This window comes from Convolutriloba macropyga, unplaced genomic scaffold (assembly GCF_964194025.1).
Source record: "Convolutriloba macropyga unplaced genomic scaffold, txConMacr16.3 SCAFFOLD_4955, whole genome shotgun sequence".
Lineage (NCBI taxonomy): Eukaryota > Metazoa > Xenacoelomorpha > Acoela > Convolutidae > Convolutriloba > Convolutriloba macropyga.
In genome coordinates, this window is record NW_027450034.1 from 1 (window position 1) to 19,154 (window position 19,154).

The 19,154-nt window shown below is 55.5% G+C and overlaps 3 protein-coding genes across 3 annotated transcripts; 1 reads left to right on the forward strand and 2 right to left on the reverse strand.

The window, feature by feature from the left end:
• Positions 1-779: 779 nt before the first annotated feature.
• Positions 780-2,583, reverse strand: LOC142355559 (uncharacterized). The gene is made up of 7 exons (XM_075407681.1): positions 2,399-2,583; positions 2,087-2,215; positions 1,720-1,803; positions 1,374-1,506; positions 1,186-1,281; positions 1,013-1,082; positions 780-898 (listed from the first exon to the last, which is right to left on the reverse strand). Exons 1-7 carry the CDS (start codon positions 2,581-2,583, stop codon positions 780-782), a joined length of 816 nt encoding a protein of 271 aa, XP_075263796.1.
• An 11,119-nt stretch (positions 2,584-13,702) lies between these two features.
• Positions 13,703-15,053, forward strand: LOC142355558 (uncharacterized). The gene is made up of 3 exons (XM_075407680.1): positions 13,703-13,826; positions 13,957-14,196; positions 14,484-15,053. The coding sequence occupies exons 1-3, from the start codon at positions 13,704-13,706 to the stop codon at positions 15,051-15,053; spliced, it is 933 nt and encodes a 310-aa protein (XP_075263795.1). The 5' UTR covers position 13,703.
• A 220-nt stretch (positions 15,054-15,273) lies between these two features.
• LOC142355560 (uncharacterized) lies at positions 15,274-16,962 on the reverse strand. The gene is made up of 4 exons (XM_075407683.1): positions 16,684-16,962; positions 16,317-16,437; positions 16,046-16,217; positions 15,274-15,777 (listed from the first exon to the last, which is right to left on the reverse strand). Exons 1-4 carry the CDS (start codon positions 16,926-16,928, stop codon positions 15,443-15,445), a joined length of 873 nt encoding a protein of 290 aa, XP_075263798.1. The 5' UTR covers positions 16,929-16,962; the 3' UTR covers positions 15,274-15,442.
• Between the last annotated feature and the right edge of the window lie 2,192 nt (positions 16,963-19,154).

The window sequence follows — 19,154 nt, forward strand, 5'->3', positions numbered from 1 at the left end:
ACGGAGTCCACGACCTCCCGTCGTTCTGAGAGATTGAGCGCCAGATGACTTCACTGTCAGTGGATTGGCAAAACGCAACCTGCACACACACACACACACACACACACACACACACGCACGCACAGTTGACCGTGCCACCGTTATCATCACCTCATCATGCTATCTTCAAAGCAATGCCCCTCGGCAAGAGGTCGTGTACCGGCGCCTGCCGCCTGGCCTACTCGAATCAGCGAGTGAGCAAATCCATGCTTGTGCCATTTTGCCACACCACGGCCTGCTTTGATGATGCAAGGCTGCGTTCAACGTTGGTAATGCGTCGCACACAGGCGCGGCGGCACTCACCATGTATCTGGTGCCGTGACCTCTGGAATCGTTCAGTCTGACCACCTGCGATAAAGAAAAAACGCGCAACTGCGGGTTATCCCATGGGCTGCAAGCGATTTGTGACTTGCAGAGCGCCAAGGGGAGCGTTCAATGTGTGGGTAGCGGCGTCCGCACCGTCGGCTGCAGCGCCCGGGCTCGCGGACCGTTCTCAAACACCGAGAAGCCTTGCATCCAGCGTAGCTCCACTTCATGTGCGGCGGGCTGGGAAGGAAGGATCCTACCGCCATCTGCAGTTTGCCTGAGTGCAAGGTGCGGTGCGTGTGCTTAGCTTACTGACTCGGGGCCATGTGTATCTTCCCACCGCTCAGCGTTGGCTCCCGATTCCACCAGCACACAGGACCAGCACCATCCTCGGTGAAACAGCGTACAGCGGAATCCAGGTATCACTGGGTAACTCACACGGGGAGCAGCCATTCCCCTTGAAGGCCTCGGACTGGAGGGCTTTGGAGATGGAAGCCGGCGAGATCCTTTACACCCTGATTGTGGCTCCAGCCTTTTTCCTTCTTCAGCGGGGCTGTGTAAGTGGCGGGCAGCAGCGTGTGAGCCTTGGTGCCAGGGGAAACGAGAATACGACGGATTGATGGCTTAGGAGGGCAGCATTCGAGGACACACACACACACACACACACCTTTGAAGCCATCAAATTCGTCCATTGTGTGGACATGCAGCGTACTCACGGCTTTGTTCTTGTCCAGGGACTGCAGGGCATGCACGCACAGGGATCTGAGACATACTTCCCACAGACGCACAGTTGAGATGAGCAACGCTTTTGATGCAAGGGCTGCTCGTGCTCGGCACCACCTGGACGTTCACCAGAAGCAGTGAGTTTGGCATCATATCGTCTGATACCCACGTGGCGCGCAGCAGCTTGATGTTCCCATGCAGCTGGACTTTGATCTGCGCAGAGCAGTGAAGCGGCTCAGGCGCAAGGACGGCAAGAGCAAGCCACGCCCGCTGTGCTGGCCCGCCATCCTGAGGGCGCGACTCACCGGGGTTGACCACTCGGTGCTATCATGATCCAGCTGTGACACCAGGAGCTCCTCGGGCTTCACCCTCAGTTTGGACTTCTGATCCGTTGCAATCCAGGCGGCCTGCAGCTGCCACCTCGACCGGTCTCCGTCTCTACTCAAGAGACGAGCAGCATTGAGTGTGATCAGGGGTCCAGCAAATTCCCGGCCACGCTTACATGCAGCTGCATTTTGAAGGACAGAGACGCACGTACATAGGAGGGCCGGACAGATCTCGTCCGCAGTTCAAGACCGCAGGACGTCAAGTATGGGAGGCACACAGGGGCTGCAACTGAGGCATGCCACAGCCAGTGAAAGGCTGACGTACCTGTATCTGACCATTATGGCCGGGTCATGCGGGGCCGCCCCTTCCTGTAGCTGCCCCAAGGCGGCCTGCAGACCACACAATCCCCTAAACACCCGGGAATCTGAGGCGATGTCGCAGCCCCGGCCGCCCGCACGGCGTGTGGACACCAAGGGCCGTCGTAGGGAAGATCTATTGACAGTACCGAGGATCCATGAGGTTCTAACGGAAGATCAGATGTCACGCACTGTCCTTACCACCAGATGGTCTTCGTCTCCAACCGAGCGATAAACTTTGCCATTCTGGGGATACGGCTCCATGAAGCGTGGAGGGAACCGCGACAGGTCAGAGTGGCCCGGCTCCCTGCCTGGCTTGAACATGCCCGTCTTACCGGGGAACCGGAGGACGATGCTGCATGCACATTGCAGCAGGGGAGCCGGAGCAGTTGTCAGATCCTCTCATGTGTTGGGCGATGCGCGAAGATGGTGACGCCACATACTGTGTTGGGGGGTTGCACTGCCTGCACCAGGATCTCTCTCAGCCCCAACCCACGCAATGCCCCCGGTACGTTGCCACCGACATTTCGCGCTTCTTCTGTCAGCTCCGTGCCTATCGAACCGCTTCGACTCAGCTGAGGTCCTGGACCAAGAGTTTCCCCGCCTGCTCTGGCTAAACCGTTGTTTCCCTGTCATCCCTCGCTGACGAGCATCCGGTGTTCCGCACCCCAGTCGCTGGCCAAAGGAACTGGCCGTCTCTTTGCCTTGCCTCTGAACTCCACAGTAGCAAGGAAATGCAGAGCCCTGCTGGGGAGAGTGCCACCGCATAAACACCAATTGCGAGTGCATGCACATCCAGTGTGAGGGACAGGACAGGGGTTCTGGCAGGCATTTCAGTTGCTGTGGACGACAGGATTCGTGTGGCGTGCAGTCTGCCCTCCAAGGTACTCACTCGGAGGAGGTGTATCCCCCAGAAGTTAGACCGTGAAATAGTGCTCCGCAAGCGATGATCGACCCAATGATGCTACACAAGTACAGCGCCACACGCTTCTGGGCCGGCTCTGCTGACGCCCAGCTGTCCAGGACGGCCATGATGCCACAGCACACTTGCCAGTCTGATCTGTATACGGTCGTTCCCGGCTTGTACCTGTGGGCAAGTGGTAGAGGATGGAGAGTAAGTTGCGTTGAAGTACATGTCTGCGTTGAGGATGGTAGGTGTGACCAATGCTGTTACGACTTACGACGCCAGGCACGAGGGTAATCTGCCCGCAATGACCCCCGCGGTTCAACAAGGCGGATCACTTCATCGAATAACGAACAGCTGTATGGTTTGGGCCAGGCCACGCTCCGCAAGAGTCGTTGAAAGGGGCTTAAGAGAAATGCTAGGAGGCAAAGTGCACCTCGATCGCAGGCAGCTTGCTTCGAAATTGTCGTGATTGAACCCGGGCAACTCGCGCAAGCCTGAGTTGCATGCGCACGCGTGCAGCGTCCCGTCAGTCGTCACGACATCGTTGGCTGGGCCTGGCGTACGCTCATCGCTCGTGCACGTTTGTTATTGGTACTCACTTGGCAATCTAGGCCGGTACGAGTACCTACAAGGGCAGGTAGGGTACCTGTACCTACCTACGTCTAAGGTGGGGAAGAAATTGCAGGTATCGTAGCTGGTAGCGGGTACCCAGTAGCCACTAGCCGGGTACCTGCCTACAAGGCCGGGTAGGTAGGGTGCCTATCGGCTAGGCACGTCAATCAACGGCGGGCCGCCGGCCGGCCAACTGACCCAATTCCATGTATTCCCCGGCCACCCTGACGTACAAATGTTATACAAGTGTACGTGCAGCTCCATCTCAGCGATCTGATCTGGCGTACGCCAAAAATTATACGTTCACCCGGGTTCACCATAACTTATCGAATTTTGGAGAGTATTCTGGGTACGACAGGTCAAACTAGAATATTACTGGAAGCGTCTGGAGCTATGGTACGGCATGTCAGCGCAATTTTCAACCTGGTTCAAGTTTCAACCATAATAAAACCGACCTGCCAGGGGAGTGCCACGTGCCGCGACGTCGATGTCAGACGTCAGTCACAGCGGGTGTTGCGTTGTATTATCATAAATCAAAGAAAGATCGATCGGGTGGACAGTCTGGAGGACAAGGACATTCCGTGTAATGTAACCCTCCCGTCACAGGTGAAAGGTCGGCTGGCGTCTTTTGGCGCATGTTGAATAACAGATTGCAACGCAGCTACAGCTGGTGTCGTGCAATTACATTTACTATTTAGCAGTGCAGCTTAGTGGCACCACCAGCTACCAGCTACCGTACCTGCAGGATAGGCACGTCTTCTCCAGGCATGCACAAAGCGTGTCAAAGCCACTGGCCAGCGCAGAAGGTGGCACCAGGAGTGTCAGCTTAGCGAAAGATGTGGCGCTGGAGTTGCTGCATGCAACCGAGCGAAGCTAAAGCTACAGCTGCAGCATTCAACAGCAGCAGCAGCTGATAGCAGCAGCAAGTGGCCACATAAATACCTCTACCTGCCATAGTGATCGTTACCTGCAGCAGGCACAGCCTGTCCGCTGGGAGGCGGTGGGGCCGACCGTACGTCCAGCACTGTTACGTATGGAGGGTGTTGCTTTGGGAGTGTCGCTGGTCACTGTTGGCGGCCTCTTGAACGGCACCTGGAACATCCCCACCAAGAAGAGCTCTCCCAAAGCCGTGGTGGCCATCTCTGAGGGATGGTCCTGTGAGCGCCCCCCTCTGATGCACCGCCGTACTCTGCCACAGCACCGCCGCATCAACGGCTGCCAGATCCAGCTGAGCAGAATCCCGTCTTGGCTTGCCGAGCACTGACTCACTTGCGGTTTTCGCTGCAGGGGACCATGTTTGGGTGGTGTTCCAGGTGTTCCAGGCACTGTTGAACACCACGGTGATACTCTTGGTAGTCACTCCCGATGCTCTCCACCAAGTCTACACCACCGCCAGCTTGTCCACCATCATCCTGGTGTGCGTCTTCTGCTTGATATGGGGGTTCGGAACCCTGGGCTTTGGCATGGCCATCAAGATGCTGGGAATGGCCGTCGGAACGTCCGCGGTAAGACTGTGTGCAGCCTCTTGCGCCGAGCGTAAGAATGCCTGACCCATCCGCCGTCCGGACATGGACCAAACGCTGTCTACCTGTGGCTGCTTCCAGCGCCTTTTCTGCGTGCGACTCTGGCCCAAGCCTTCGACCGGTCTGCCCAACCCGCAGGCGACCAGCTCGCCGCCTGCTCCCCTATCCCTCAAGCCCGATACACCCTCGTCTTCCGCTCCATTCCCTTCACCGTCTCTTGTCTGCCCTCGGGTGTGGACAATCCCAGTTGCGGCGTCCCCCGCGTTTTCCTCGGCTTTCCCCAGCTGCAGACCCCGTCCATGCACAACAACGCCATGCATGTCTGCCGGTACTCTGCCCCTAGCAAGCTGCTCATTTCGACTCCTGATGTGACCTCCCCACCAACTTTGCGCCCGTAGACCATGGGAGTCATCCAAGTTGTGGGGACGTGCCTTCCAATCTTCATGGAGTTCCGGACGATAACGCTCAAGACCGGGCTGCTGACACTGTGCTCGGTGCTCACTGGGCTGCTGGGATTTGCTCTGAGCGCCTTGGCAGCGACCCGCAAGGCAGGTGATCGCAGCGCCGAGACAGACCTCGCAAAGACGGAGAGTCAGTGTACAGTCCTGCCGGGCCATCAAGGGACGGAACAGCCCACGCTGGCGAGCGAACCAACGCTAGGCTCCGACTCATTTGGGTGTGTTGCCTCGTCTTCTGTGACCACCAAGCCATTAGTAGCAAAGACCACCATGGCTACAAGCTCAACTGATGTCCAACTCCAGCATGATCCGGCTGAGGCTCAGGCCACCGCTGGTAGCCTGGAAGGGAAGGCGGCAAGTTCCAGTGGCGGCGCCCAGGCCAAGCAGCAACTTTGGAAAGGGATTCTTGTAGCACTGAGCGGAGGCCTGGCGTCCTCCATGCTTCAGTTTGCCTTTGTGTTCGGGGATGATATGGTGAAGGCAGCAGAGGGACTCGGCGTGCCGGTAGCCGCAGCCCCCATGGTCGTATGGCTCCTGGCCTTCAATCTGGCGATGATCCCAAACCTGCTGGTTTCCTCCTGGAAGATCGCACGGCAGCGTGCGTGGGGTGGATTTGTCGGCGTTCCTCTCTGGCAGCAAGCCAAGAGCTGCGGTCTTTGTCTCCTGATGGCGTGCTTCTTCATGGGCCACATTCACCTCTATGGAGCCGGAGCAGCAATGATCGGCGACCTTGGCGCCGCGATCGGATGGTGGGACTCTTACCCGTGATACGGATCTCGGCATGCCTTCGCCTTTCTGTGTGCACCGCGACAGCCACTGCCGAGGTAGAGAGTTGACTGACTTTGAGATGATGCCCGGCCGTTTCCAGGCCAATCTTGATGTCCGTCACAGTTCTCACAAGCCAGCTGTGGAGCGTTTTGCTACGAGAATGGAAGGATGCCGGCCGGGCAGCACATTTGTTGAACATTGCCTCCATGGTTGCCTTGCTATGCTCAGTCAGCTGTGCTGCTTTTGCCGGGAGCTGAAAAAATTTGATTGATCGGCCGTCTGCGAGCACCAAAACTGAAAATCTCCCCAGACCGCATGACGCACGTCAGGGTGACCTGTGGCTGCGTTCCACTGGAAATCCCCCCGGCCGCCTGCTGCATCATCCCGGCCCCTCCTCCCCGAGCACTGCTGGGCCCTACTGCTGGCAATCTCTGCGAGTGCGATTTTTGCACATGGAAAGGGTGATCCCCTGCATGCAATCACAGCCCTCCGTGTCTTCCACAGTAGAAAATCCACCGTCTGCACAAACGTCGCCGTCGCCGGCCGGTTTCATCCTGCCGGCTGTTGCCTCTCCTATCCTGTGGCGGGTGGGCTCAGCGTCATATCCTATGGGCAACGTAGCGCCATGAAAGGGCCGGCCGGTGCAAGGACAGCCATCACCAGCCAGCACATACGCTCCTATCCCAGCGCTGTGCGTGTGGGGCAATCTTCGCTGAAAGTGATGATGGCTGGGGACTGCCGATTGATAGGCTGACATTCCGGCCATGCACCGTGCAAGGGCAAATGGGTTACTGCTACACAGCCCAGTGGACAGTTTTTGCAGAACAGTCATGCTTAGCCACGGTGACAGGTCAATGCCAACAGATCGCCCAGAAACAGCCGAAGCCAACTGTTGCATGCATGAAAATTCCACGTGGATATGCATGCGGTGCTTTTAGCCATTTCTCTCTGCTCCAGAGTCGGGCATCCATACTAAGGGTTGATGGTCAGCTCTTTGCACTTCTCCTAGGCTGCCTGTGTGAGCCAGAACCTGAGGATGAGGCGCAGGGTAACATCGGGTCGTGCATGCGTTCATCTCCTCAAAGGGCCTGGCTGCAGCTTCCCTGATGCCTGCCTGTCCTGGAGGTCGATGCCAAGTATCTGCATGAAAGCACGGTACAGCCCCTGCTGCACCTCCCCTCCACCTGCAGCCCCAGCATCAGGCACCGCGAGGACTGCTGCCCCTCCCCATGCAGCTCCATCCCAAGCACCAGCTCATGCTGTACCTGCACCTGCAGCACGCCAACTGCGCGACCCAGCCCCCCTCCCCCTGGAGCACCTGAAGCACCACCGCCACCTGCTGCCAGCCCTGCAGCCCTTCGCCCCCATGCAGCACCAGCACCAGCTACTTCCTGCCCTGCATCCCCTCTCCATACACATTCAGCCCCAGTGCCTGCTACTGCCAGTCCCTTTTCAGGCATTGCAGTCCATAGCCAGTGCCACTGGCTGTCAACCCCACGGCCCTTTCTCATACGTACCAGCACCAGCACCAGCAGTTCTGTTTGAAGCTCCGCTTGCCCATGTCCGGGTGCTTATTAGTCCCTCATGGGGGGGGGACACCCAGGATATATACTCGCATGAGTTCTACCAGGGAAGCGCAGGCACTCACTCACTGACTGGCAGTGCAGGCTGGTCTATCGATCCTGGGACCTCCGGCCTGCTATGATTATTCAAAAAAGAGAGTGTCGTATTGTGTGTTTTTAGGGTTTAAAAAACGAGTACTACTCGTACCATCTACACACACATGTACGTACGTGTGCAACGCGTATACGCCGTACGCGCATTCATGTGCACGTGCATGCCGGTCTGGTACGTACCCGGCCTGCCCATGTAGCCCAGGAAGGCAGGAAGTAGGAACCCGTCGGCAGTCAGTAGTCCCGTACCCTACATATCGCTAGGTACCTAGCTACCTACGATGACGGAAAGACCGAAGCTGATGAGATCACCAGGGGGACAAAGGTTACCACTAGACCAAGCGGGTTCACAGGGTGCTTTTACTGAATAAGCGGGCTTAGGGCCTTAGGGCACCCTGAGTAAAAAGGGTTTAGTACCGGAGTGAGCGGCTCCGGCCAGGCCACCCCAGCGGGGGCTCGACCCATGAGCCACTCAGACCCTCGGCCCTCCGTATCCGGCCGGTCGCCACCAGCTCGCCACCCCAACAGTCGGAACTCGGATCATGCGACCACCATGATCGCGACCACCATGATATCCGGATAGACTGCGGTAGAGTAGCTAGCATGCATGGTAAGGGTTGGTGTACAGTTGGGCGTGTGTGGTAGTGCTAATAATTCCATCTCTCCGCTACCCGGCCGGGGTAGAGGAAGAGAACTAGGGATCGAGGGAAGAGTCAAGATCAGGATGGGAGTCATGTTGCGCTCATTAGTCTCTGATGCAATTAGGGGTAGCTGGAAAGAAGAGAGGAAATGGGGGGGAAGGGAGCTCTGATCCGTTGCGAAGGGCAGTGGGAAAGAGGGAATGGATTATGGAAAGGCAGATATCTTGTGCTTTTTGGCTCTCCGCTGCGCGGGGCCATGAGGAAAGAGAGAATTTTGGATTACACGTAATGCTTTTCGGCTCGGAATATCATCCGTTGCACGGGCTGCAAGTAGTGAGAATATCGAGGGGAGGTCCGGGAACGGGGTGCTCCGTGCTTAGTGTAGGCTCGGATCCGTTGTGCCGGGCAAATATGGGAGACTAGTAAGCTGGGAGGCAAGGGGAGTACGTTTTAGTTTTTGGCTCTCCGTTGCGCGGGGCCGTGGGAAAGCTAGGGGGAGGGAAAGGGAGTGTTCTTGCAGGCTCTCCGCCGCCTCGTTGGGCAATGAGAAACAAGCGCGACCATTATTAATTAATGGTAGGTGCGATAGTCGATGTTGTGGATTCGTATGTTGATGTGTGATGACTTGAAATACATGCCATGTTCTGTAAAGCAGGCATCTACCTGCCGGCTAGCTGATGTTACAGAAGGCAATATGTGTATACGTTCACTCACTACTACATGATTGAGTCATCCTCACGCAGGCTTGGTGCCATGAAAATGGTGAGCATCAAACTCACCAACCGCTAAATATGTACTAGGCACCTGCGGAGGCTGCGGTTGTAATTTGTTGTTGTTGTTGGAGGGCCTAAAGGCCCCTTCCTCCCTGGCGGTATCTTTTCGCCCGAGTTTTTGTGCACCTCTTAAGAACCGTCCCTTGACCTCAAATTGTACAGCTACAACAGCTTGAACTCTTTGGCATGCATGTATAAACAATGTAATTTCCACGTCCCATGCATGGGTGCTGTGCAATGACTAGGTCTTGACTCTGGAGCAACTGATCCCGGCGTAGCCTACTACCGTATGTAGACTATGGTTAAGTACAAGTGTGTGAGACTGGAAAGTGACTGCGCAAGATGAGCAAACCAGGCAGATTTTACTGGTTTGAGCAGACTTGAGCAAATTTTACTGGTTTGGATGAGATCGACCGATGGCATGGCAGCTGTGGTCGCGAGTCGCAAAAGGCGCAGCCATGCATGTGTACGTTCGCGTACCCTATCCTACCCTCTTGCGATATACACTACTGTATTATTATATCGGTAGAGTATGCGCGTACACTGTTCTGACTACTGTACAATACCTTTGGAGTTTGGATAGCTCGTACACTGTACAGTCTACAGTACTCGTACTGTAGTGTGGCTAGTGCATACTTGATAGTTGATAGTTGATAGGTAGATACATGATACTGGCTACCTACTGCAGTATGCATTTGTACATTTGGACATTTGTAGCCTGTGAGGTGTACCGTGTACGTAATGTATAGCTGCTGCCGCCTGCCAGGCGCCAGCTGCCTGCGAAGTCCGACCCGCTTGGCTACCTAGAGGGACTTTAAATTTGGCGCATAGTCTAACCCATCGGCTGTAATCAACCTTTCACCTCTAGAGGGACTAGGGTAGTACGTAGGGATAGGCCTTCACTCTTCAGTCCAGTTTTTACAGTAGGGTAGGGTACCCACTACCCTACCACTGTCCACTGTTGGTGATGAATCTCTCGGATCTGATTCCGTCAACGTCTATCTCCGTACAAAACCGGAATCCGGATATTGAATAGTGCAGAAAGCCGGCATCTGTAAGGATATATGTCCTGACTGGACCCCAGCCGGTCGCTCGTAATAAGTGGTAGGGTAGGTACTAAGCCTCGTAGGGAGGTAACGCTAGAGGTTACCCTAGTTGATATGCCAGACAGGTAGGGTAGGTAGGTAGAGGTAGGGCCGGGTAGATGCTTACTACGAGCACGAGTACTAGTACTAGTACTAGCTAGTATTATTGCTATCCATCATGGAACCGGTGCACTGTATCAGTACCGCAATATCGTATGACGTACTACCCTAAAACCCTTTGTCTTATGTCTATGCAATCTGATCGCATCTTTCATCTTTCGATACCTTCAGACATGCAGGTACCTAGGGTACCTAAGTAGGTACATACCTGCGACTTGCGAGAGCCGAGAAATACCTACATACTACCTATATTGTGAGTTATTCATTGGCGCTATTATTATTTGTAGACTATCTACGAGTATAGTACGACCTACGACTACCCTACGTGTGGCTGCCTTCGGGTCTTGTAATCAACCCTTCACCCTACGTGTGCTATATCTTTTAAAACTTAGCTACCCTACTAGGTACCCTACCTAGGTACTCGTACTTGCAGGCATGGTGATTGGTGGCAAAGTCGTCCGCGGGCTCGTTCTAATTTTACCGCAGGGTGGGTACCAACCTAAGTAGGGACTGTAGACTAGGTACTCGTAGTCGTACCTACTTTCTGAATTCTGTAGCGATGGCCGATGGTAGACTAGGTAGCTACAACGTAGTGTCAACAGTACTGTCGTGTGTACATGTTGCTGCTGTACTGTACACAGGAGTCAGGACTGTATAGATATGATCAGGAGGGTATGATGCATCATGATCTCTCGCAGATGAGTCCTGCCTCCGAGTCCCGAGTCCCGACTCGCAAGCGACCCCCACTCCCGACAGTACATAATCTACATATGCTGATAGTGATATACATATCTCGATCTCTAGTACTAGCAGGGTACTAGTACACGTACGCGTACGTCAGCTCTCGATCTCGTGAGGGCTTCGGAAGGCCTCGACAGGTGTCAGGCCGGGGAGATGGCTGCATGTGAGCGAAACTCCGTTTTGCACAGGCAAGTCCTCCACGGTTGCTGCCATTCGCGCCTTATCAAACGGGCATCACTGCTTCTGGTTGGGAAACCAGAGATAGCATTTCCCAGCACTGCAGCAGTCGAGGTTGTTTCGGGCGGCAGAGCCGTTCTGCCCGCGGACTTCTCATATGCTGTGACGGCGACGGGATCCCAGGCACAACACGGTCGATCGTACCGCACCTACTCTGATTTCGGATAGCCCCCTTCTCGGTTCTCCTTGGGATATCCGGCACAATGGGCAACTCGTTCCCTCGCCCCGTGGACGATATCTGGGAGACGTGCACCACTTTCCATGATCCAAACGGGGAACTCTTCTGGCAGTATCTGGGCCGTGGGTTACAATGGCTGACGTTCGTCATATCCTGGGGGCAGCTAGCATTTTACGGCTACCAGTCGTTTCGGACAACCATGGGCTGGGAAGAAACATACGTCTGTGTGGTAGAAGGTGAGATCAACTGGTCTCCCGAACGGATATCGAGCCTTGCTCATGTACCCTGTCCACCACGAAGAACGACTCTTGATGCGTTTTGCTGTGTGACTTTTGCTGCAGCTATAAAGATTACAGTGGACATATTCTTCATGTACTCAACTCCAGCAACTATCTACCAGTCCAATGGCAACACCGTCAGCTGGTTGACTTACAGTGAATGGCTGTTGACATGTCCGGTATGTCTCCTCATCATGCAGAGCGTTCTCGTTGCCCTAACCCATCGGCAATTGTCCACTCTGACAGCTTTGGATGTCAGGAGACCTTTTCTTTCTTTGTTCGCAGGTCATCCTGGTGCAGCTGTGCAACATCACTGGTCTGGAAGCAGATTTCAATGACAGGACCATGCAAGTCCTCATTTCAGATGTTGGTGCAATAGTCCTGGGGGTGTACGCCGCGTTCTCAGCAGGCTGGCTCAAGGTGGATACTGGGGCCCTCGCAGTTTGAGGAATGAATGAATTTGGCGTTGCCTCTCTTCAACACTGACTCGCCTCTGCGGCGGTGCCTTGATCTATGCCATGCACCATACGTCACTCGAGCCACTTTGCATCACGCACGGTGCTACATCCAGCTGGCCATGGCGGCACTGTTGCTCACTCTCTCTTTGCCACCTCATCCCACGGCAGCGTAAAGCCGCGGCGGCCTTCAGACTGCCCTCTTTTGTGATTTTCAGCACCAAAGGGGACACCGCCTCCTCACCCGATAGTGAGACGAGTGCCTGCATGTGCAGATGTTCTTCTTCCTGATTGGGTGCTGCTATGGTGTCTTCACGTTTTACCACGCAGCAAAGGTATGCTCCATCACGCTACCCATGTGTTGCCTGATGGCTCGGGTTGTCCTGATACCGGTCCTTACCTCAACTGAGCTTTATGCCTCCTGACCTCCTGACCGCAACACCTTTCTTGCTGCTGCAGATATATATCGAATCCTTCTACGTAGTGCCCAAGGGATTATGCAGGAGTCTTGTCAAATACATGGCCTGGTGCTTTTTCGTATCGTGGGTCGGGTTTCCCATCATATTCCTCGCGGGCCCGGACGGCTTTGGTCACATCACAATCTGGGCAGAAGTCGTTGGTAAGGCGCTCCAAAAACCGCCCCAAGGAATTGGAGGCGAAACTTGCGGTGCGTAGGATGTGTGTAAATGACGTCCGGTGACACATTTCTGACTTTAGGGGTTTCCTCTTCTCCCTTACCCCTTCCACTGCAGGACAACAGATCTGTGAGCTGCTGGCGAAGAATGTGTGGGGGCTCCTCGGACACATACTGCGGATCAAAGTGAGGCAAATTCCAGAACTGCAAAGCTTGGAAGGATTTCAAGTCGGCCCTGTGTGGCCGCGGTGACGATCACAATGACGATCCGCGTGTTGTGTTACCCTGCAGGTCCACGAACACATCGTGACGTACGGAGACGTCCGGGCGCCCAAGAAGCTGAAGTTTGGGGGCAAGGAGCTCATGGTGATGGGTTGGGTTGAGGAAGATACCGACGAGACGGTGAGTCTCCTGCTTGCACACATCTGACCCACATGCTCTCATGAAGGTCTTCTCCACCCCGCCCCGCCCCCCCCCCCCCCCCCCCAAAAAAAAAAACCATACACACGCGCGCCACGCGTCACGCCATGCCACGCCACGCATGCGCGAGCGCACACACGTAGGAAGGAAGGATGCTGTTTCCTCTGATGGCCACAATCCGAGCTCACTGTCACCGGGAAAAAACTTTGCACGTCTCCAGGTCCGTGTAAGTACGCAAGCCATGCTTCAGCGAAATGAAAGCCTCTCCAAAGTCAGAGACAACTTGAAAAGGAGGTGCGCGCTTGTGAACCCTCCTCCAGTCTGGCTGCATTCTTGATAATGCCTCCCTCAGATACTATGCCAGGTGGGCTGATCGGTCTCAACTCCTGTGTGTGTGTGTGTGTGTGTGTGCGGCACCGGACGGCAGAGGCATAGACACCCGCCGTTCAATGGATTTTGATAGACACATGCCTTCATTCGAGGAGAAGGTCATTGCTCCCGGCATGCAGAAGGAATACCAGCAAGCTATGAGTTTCGATCTGGAGGCTCCGGCTGTTCAGTACGGCAGACAGGTTGGCTTCTTTTTGGCTTCCACATGCCACCGTCTGCGCTTGGCAATTTGCCTTCTGCAGGAACGGCAGAATTTTCCACCGTGAGGGGTCCATCAGCATCTGAGGGAAACTGCGCCCCGCGGCCTTGCAGGTTGGCATGAATGGAACTCAATCTACGGGGACTCAGGCCCCTGCCCTGCGGCAGCAGCAGCAGCAGCAGCAGCAACTCATGATGATGCTCATGCAGATGCAGCAGCAGGGCAAGTTCCCTATGAACGCAGCCCAAAGTCCCGGAGCCATGTCGTCGATGCAAATGATACAGCCGCCTGCGAGCTTTGCAGGCACCATGCGGTCCGGCCATATGGCTGGGCCTCAAGGGACGTTCAAACAGGTTCGTTTGGTCTGCTGCACCCACGGCGCTGAGCTCGAGCCTCCCTCTGCATTCGTCTCGCTGGCATCCTGCTCTGCCCTGGATTACAAGCGTTTGCTTGTGCCGTATCCAAAACGGTCCCGAGATGGGCCAAATTCTATAGCAATGCATCAGCAGGTCTCAATCCTTGTGAACTTCTGAGCTACAGCTGCAGCTTGGAAGTAAGATCTGAGAATCGGCAGCCGCATACATGGTCGGGCTTCCAGAATCTGTGGGCAGGAGTTCTCACCCTCTCCTGGCTGCTGCAGGTCAACCATCAAAATGGGAACTACGGTTCCCCCACTGCGGCGTCCCAAATTCCTTCAGTCCAAATGTCACAAGTGCACCCCAATACTTGCGTACCGCCATTGCCGCTGGGAGGCCTCAACAGCATGCCCCTCAACCCACAGCAACAAGAGATCCAGCCGCAGCAGGGCTCTGATAGCCATAGGAGCATGCACTCTGTGAGTTTGCACTCTGGAGGTGCCAGCCCACCAACCCCATCGTCTGCAGCTGCTGCCACCGCCACACTATCTGGAGCTGTCGCTCCGTCCACGGCTATCGGCCTAGCAAACGCACAGTCGGGAGCCGTCCACCAGGTAAACACACCACCTGCAGCTATCAGCCCGAACATGCAATCCAGACCTGGAGGCACTGCAAATGTGCCTCTGGGGGATGGCAGCCCGAGGATGCCCTCTGTCTCTGTGTCAGCGCCGCTGGACGACGAGGCTGGGGGCAGCAACGTTGCGATGCGAGCCGAATTGAGGAAGACGCTCAAGAAGGTTGGGGAGGATATGCGGAACGGCACCATGGGTGCTGTGAGGGACAGCATGATCTAAAGCTGCGCCACAGCTGGTCTTCACATGAATCACACATCCTCTGTTATCAGTGAATGATGACGAGGGCCACCGATGAGGGACCGGTAAATCTGGACGGCCCGGCATACTGGGGCCGAGTCTGGCACATGCAGTACGGTGGGGTGCTACACTTGGTGAAACTTTCCACTTGTTAGCTACCGGCGGGCGCCGGTAAAATTTTCCTTTCTGATGTCACAATACGCGGCCACACAGTGTCATATTTCAAAGAGTAAAATACTGCTAATTTCCTTCACACCATGTCTCCGCTCCGTCCATTGTGCTGATACATCTTCTGGTACAACTGCTAACTATGGCGACACACAATCCCTGCCCTGCCCTGGGTGTGGCCGGCACCCACAACCTGAGGGGGCTCACAGCCCGCGGAGCACATCAACCTGCAGGGCGTCGAGGTAGCCAGTGGCAGAGGCGATGCCCAGGATAACGGCGGCAGGCAGCAGGAACGCTGTCAGCAAGAGAACAAACAGTTTGGAGTCGTCCCTCTGCCCCACGACATTGAGATAGTCCTTCCTGGCCTTGATGCGGCCCTCGACCTCCGACCTTCCCGGCTGCCGGTCCATCAATTGAGCGATTTCTGGCTCTTGGGAAGCTTCGTCCACTGAAGCTGCTGCTGCCGCCTCTGCTTCGGCCTCTGCTGCAGCAGCTGCCGCCGCCTCTGCCTGTGCAGCAGCTGCTGCCGCCAGGCTCTCTGTGTGACAGCACCGAAAGCTCAGCAACCAATTCGGAACGTCCCGTATTCTCCCACAGTCTTGTGGGAGTGCTCAGCGAGCGCCCGGTGTGTCCGGTGTATACCCTGCGGCTCCCGTAGCAAGCTATGGTAGCTTGGAGCACTTCTCCTAGTTTCCAGCTACCGCAATTTGTGGCATCGGGGGCCATGCAGCAGGACGAAGGCAGAGAAGCGTGCTGGGTGAGCGGTGGACCGCACTGCAAGTGGCGCACGAAACAGTGAAGCGTACCTCTCATGGCTTCTGTTGGGGGTGCGAAAATGAGGGTGATGCTGCCATTGATCCGCATTTGGAGGCTGTCCCGGACAAACCGAAGGCTTGCTTTCTCATTAAGCTCCCACAGGTCCCCACTGCGCACAGGATCCGAAATCGCTAGGAGCTTGCTCCCAACCTCAACACCCAGCTGCATGGCCACGGCAAAGACGACTCAATCACACATTCCAGTGACTACGTGACTTTCCAGGCGTCCGCATGGAATCAAGGGATTGCTGTCCAGGGTCACCTGCTCAGCTTCGCTCCCTGGGGCGACTGCAGTGACGATAATGGCTCGTCCTCTGCCTTCAACCACGCCGCCGAACCGAATATCTTTCTGGGCATCCCTTGTCCACAGTTCCATCTCCAGCCTATGCAAAGGCATGCGTCATCCACAACGATGAGAAAAGCTGCTGCATTCTTGGAATCGCATGCGTGAACTTCGAAGAGTAAAACAGTGCCGGGGTAAACATTGAGGATTCCAGAGGCAACTATGCTTTCAAAACACCAAGAGATTCAACCGCTCCGCAGGGGCCAAGAGGCGTAGCCACTTTCCAGGCTCACGGGAGAATGTGTCGCAAGAAAGCGGTCGGCTGCGGCGTTTCAGAGCGTTGTACCTGGGGGTATCCGATACTTCGACACTTCTGGCTTCCGCTCTCAGCGAACTAGGCCGGAAACCGACATGTTGTTCCCGGATTCGCAGGTGGCGAGCGCCAGACGCAATTTTTGAGGGTGCTACCCCCCGATCGGTGGTCCGATCGACAAACGTACAGTGCTTGGGGCCCGGCAGCGTCGGCCGAAGTGTACAGGTGTGCCCACAAACAGCTGGCTCAACACGTCTCAACACTGAAGGCTTCGACATCGAGACTTGCAACACACAAAATATCCTTACTCGCAGTGAGATTGGCTGGCCGCCGTCGTGGTCACTGTTGCTTTGCGCCCTCGTGAGGAGTTCCTATGGCATGGAAGTTCGGAATTGGCACACTGACTGAAGACTTCCGCACTGTATTGCGCATGGGGTACGCGGGTCGCACCGTGAGTCCTACGTCGGCCGTCGCGGACTCGCCGCTCGCCGCTCGCGGCACTAAAGATACAGCCCGTTTATTATAATAATTCCGCCTACTGGCTGCGTTGAATCTGAATTCTGACAGTAGTAGCTAGCTAGAGCTGCTAGACATTTTTTTTTCACCCCCGGGAGAAGCTGCTAGACATACTTCAAATATCAATAATCATTAATAATCCCCCTTCCGGGGGTAAAAAATCAATAATCCCGCTCCTTCGGCCGGCCCTAGGCCCTAGCGCCTAGCGGCTAGCCCCTACTCCGTCTCTAGCTACTGGCTCTACCAGTCCTCAACCAATATTTAATACTCTTATATTGTGTTTCTGTCCGGTACGTGAATTAAATGGAGTGAACATATCCGTAATACATTATCATACATCCGTATTATACATTATCATTGTTATACATAGTCTCAAAATTTAGTATGATCATTTGAATGCGATCTCAAACAATATGACACGTTACCAGGCCAACAACTACACGGCCAACCCGCTCCGTAAGCATTGACCCTCCCTCCCCGCTTTGCGTCGGCGCCTTCCCCACGGTCCGCCGCCTCTCCACCATCTCCACCCTTCCCCCCCACCATAAGGACCGTTGCCCCCTATATTGCGACCATCCCGTCTCCGAAGCCGTTGAACACCTGCTTATTGACTGCCCGCGGTGGCAGGACGGCCTCAGCTGGCCTTATAGGGATGCGCTGTGGCCGGCAGCAATCGGCCCTCACACGACCAGGCTGCTCCACGGTGCGGCCCCCTCCTCTGCGCGTCTATCGACCATCCTATTTGGCGGAGGCTTCAATAATCTCCAAGACGACGTGCCTGTAAGTGAACTATCCGGAGCAATGCTCCCCAACCAGCTTTGGACCCGCGCCCTCCCCGGTCCCCCACATTGCCCCATATATTCGGCGCTTGACATGTACACACGTTAGGATGGATGTAGTATGTCAAAAGGGACTAGCTCTTTCTCGAACGGGTTGACGCCCTCGTGGGTAGGGTTTACCTTCCTCGGCTAGCGCCGGGAGTCGGGACAACGACATAAACGGGTCTTTTTAGAGGGCTAAACTCCCACACTACCCTTGATCGGCAACCCTTGACTCAGTGCATGGGGTCCTGTCGTGATTGGGTGCCTACCCCCAAGGCCAATCTCCGCTTAGCGGAGCCTGGTCTTCGAGACTCGAATCTCGGCTCGAAGGAGTGGGGCACGGGGTTTTCGACATACCTTCTCCCGGGGTGAAAAACAACGATCTCAAACAAAGATACGGTACATGCGACCCAGCCCTCTCCCGGGAGTGAAAAAAACAAAGGTACTACTAGTACTATCGCTAGTACACGTGTAGTACGAGTAGTACTGGCCAGGTGCGTAAGTTCAGTGTTCATAGTGTTTTTTTTTTCACCCCCAGGAGAAGGCGGGTCGAAAAACCCCTGCCCCACTCCTTTCAGCCGCGAGATTCGAGTCTCGAAGACCAGGCGCCGCTAAGCGGAGACTGGCCTTGGCGGTACTAGAGGCACCCAATCACGACAGGACCCCACTGAATCAAGGGTTGCCGATCAAGCAGTGTGGGAGTTTGGGAGTTTATTAACCCACTAAAAAGAGTCCCGCACGGAACGATCAGTGGCTCCGTCGGACAGGTGACCATTCCGTTCCGCCACGCGCGTGCGCCGCCGCCCACGTGCGCCGCAGCCCGCGTTGGGCAGGCGGCCACTACGCAGAGTGACCGCCTGACCAACGCGGGCTGCGGCACGGGCACCTGCTTCGCCGCTGACTGTGGGGCACTCGGCGATCGTCCGTCCTCGTACCCTGCTCGTACTAGCAGGCACGGGCGATCGCTCGAAACATCTGCACGAGTACTCGTACGGATTTGTACGTTTTATACTCTGGGAACTAAAAGTTTATGAAGAAGTCCCTTTTGAAAAAGTCCGTCGATCGAGGCTCGAGCACGGGGCTTTTGTGGAGCCCGAGTATTTCGGCCTTTTGTGGAGCCAACGAAAAATTTACTAAGAAGTGGCCAACTCTAAAGACCCAGGCGTG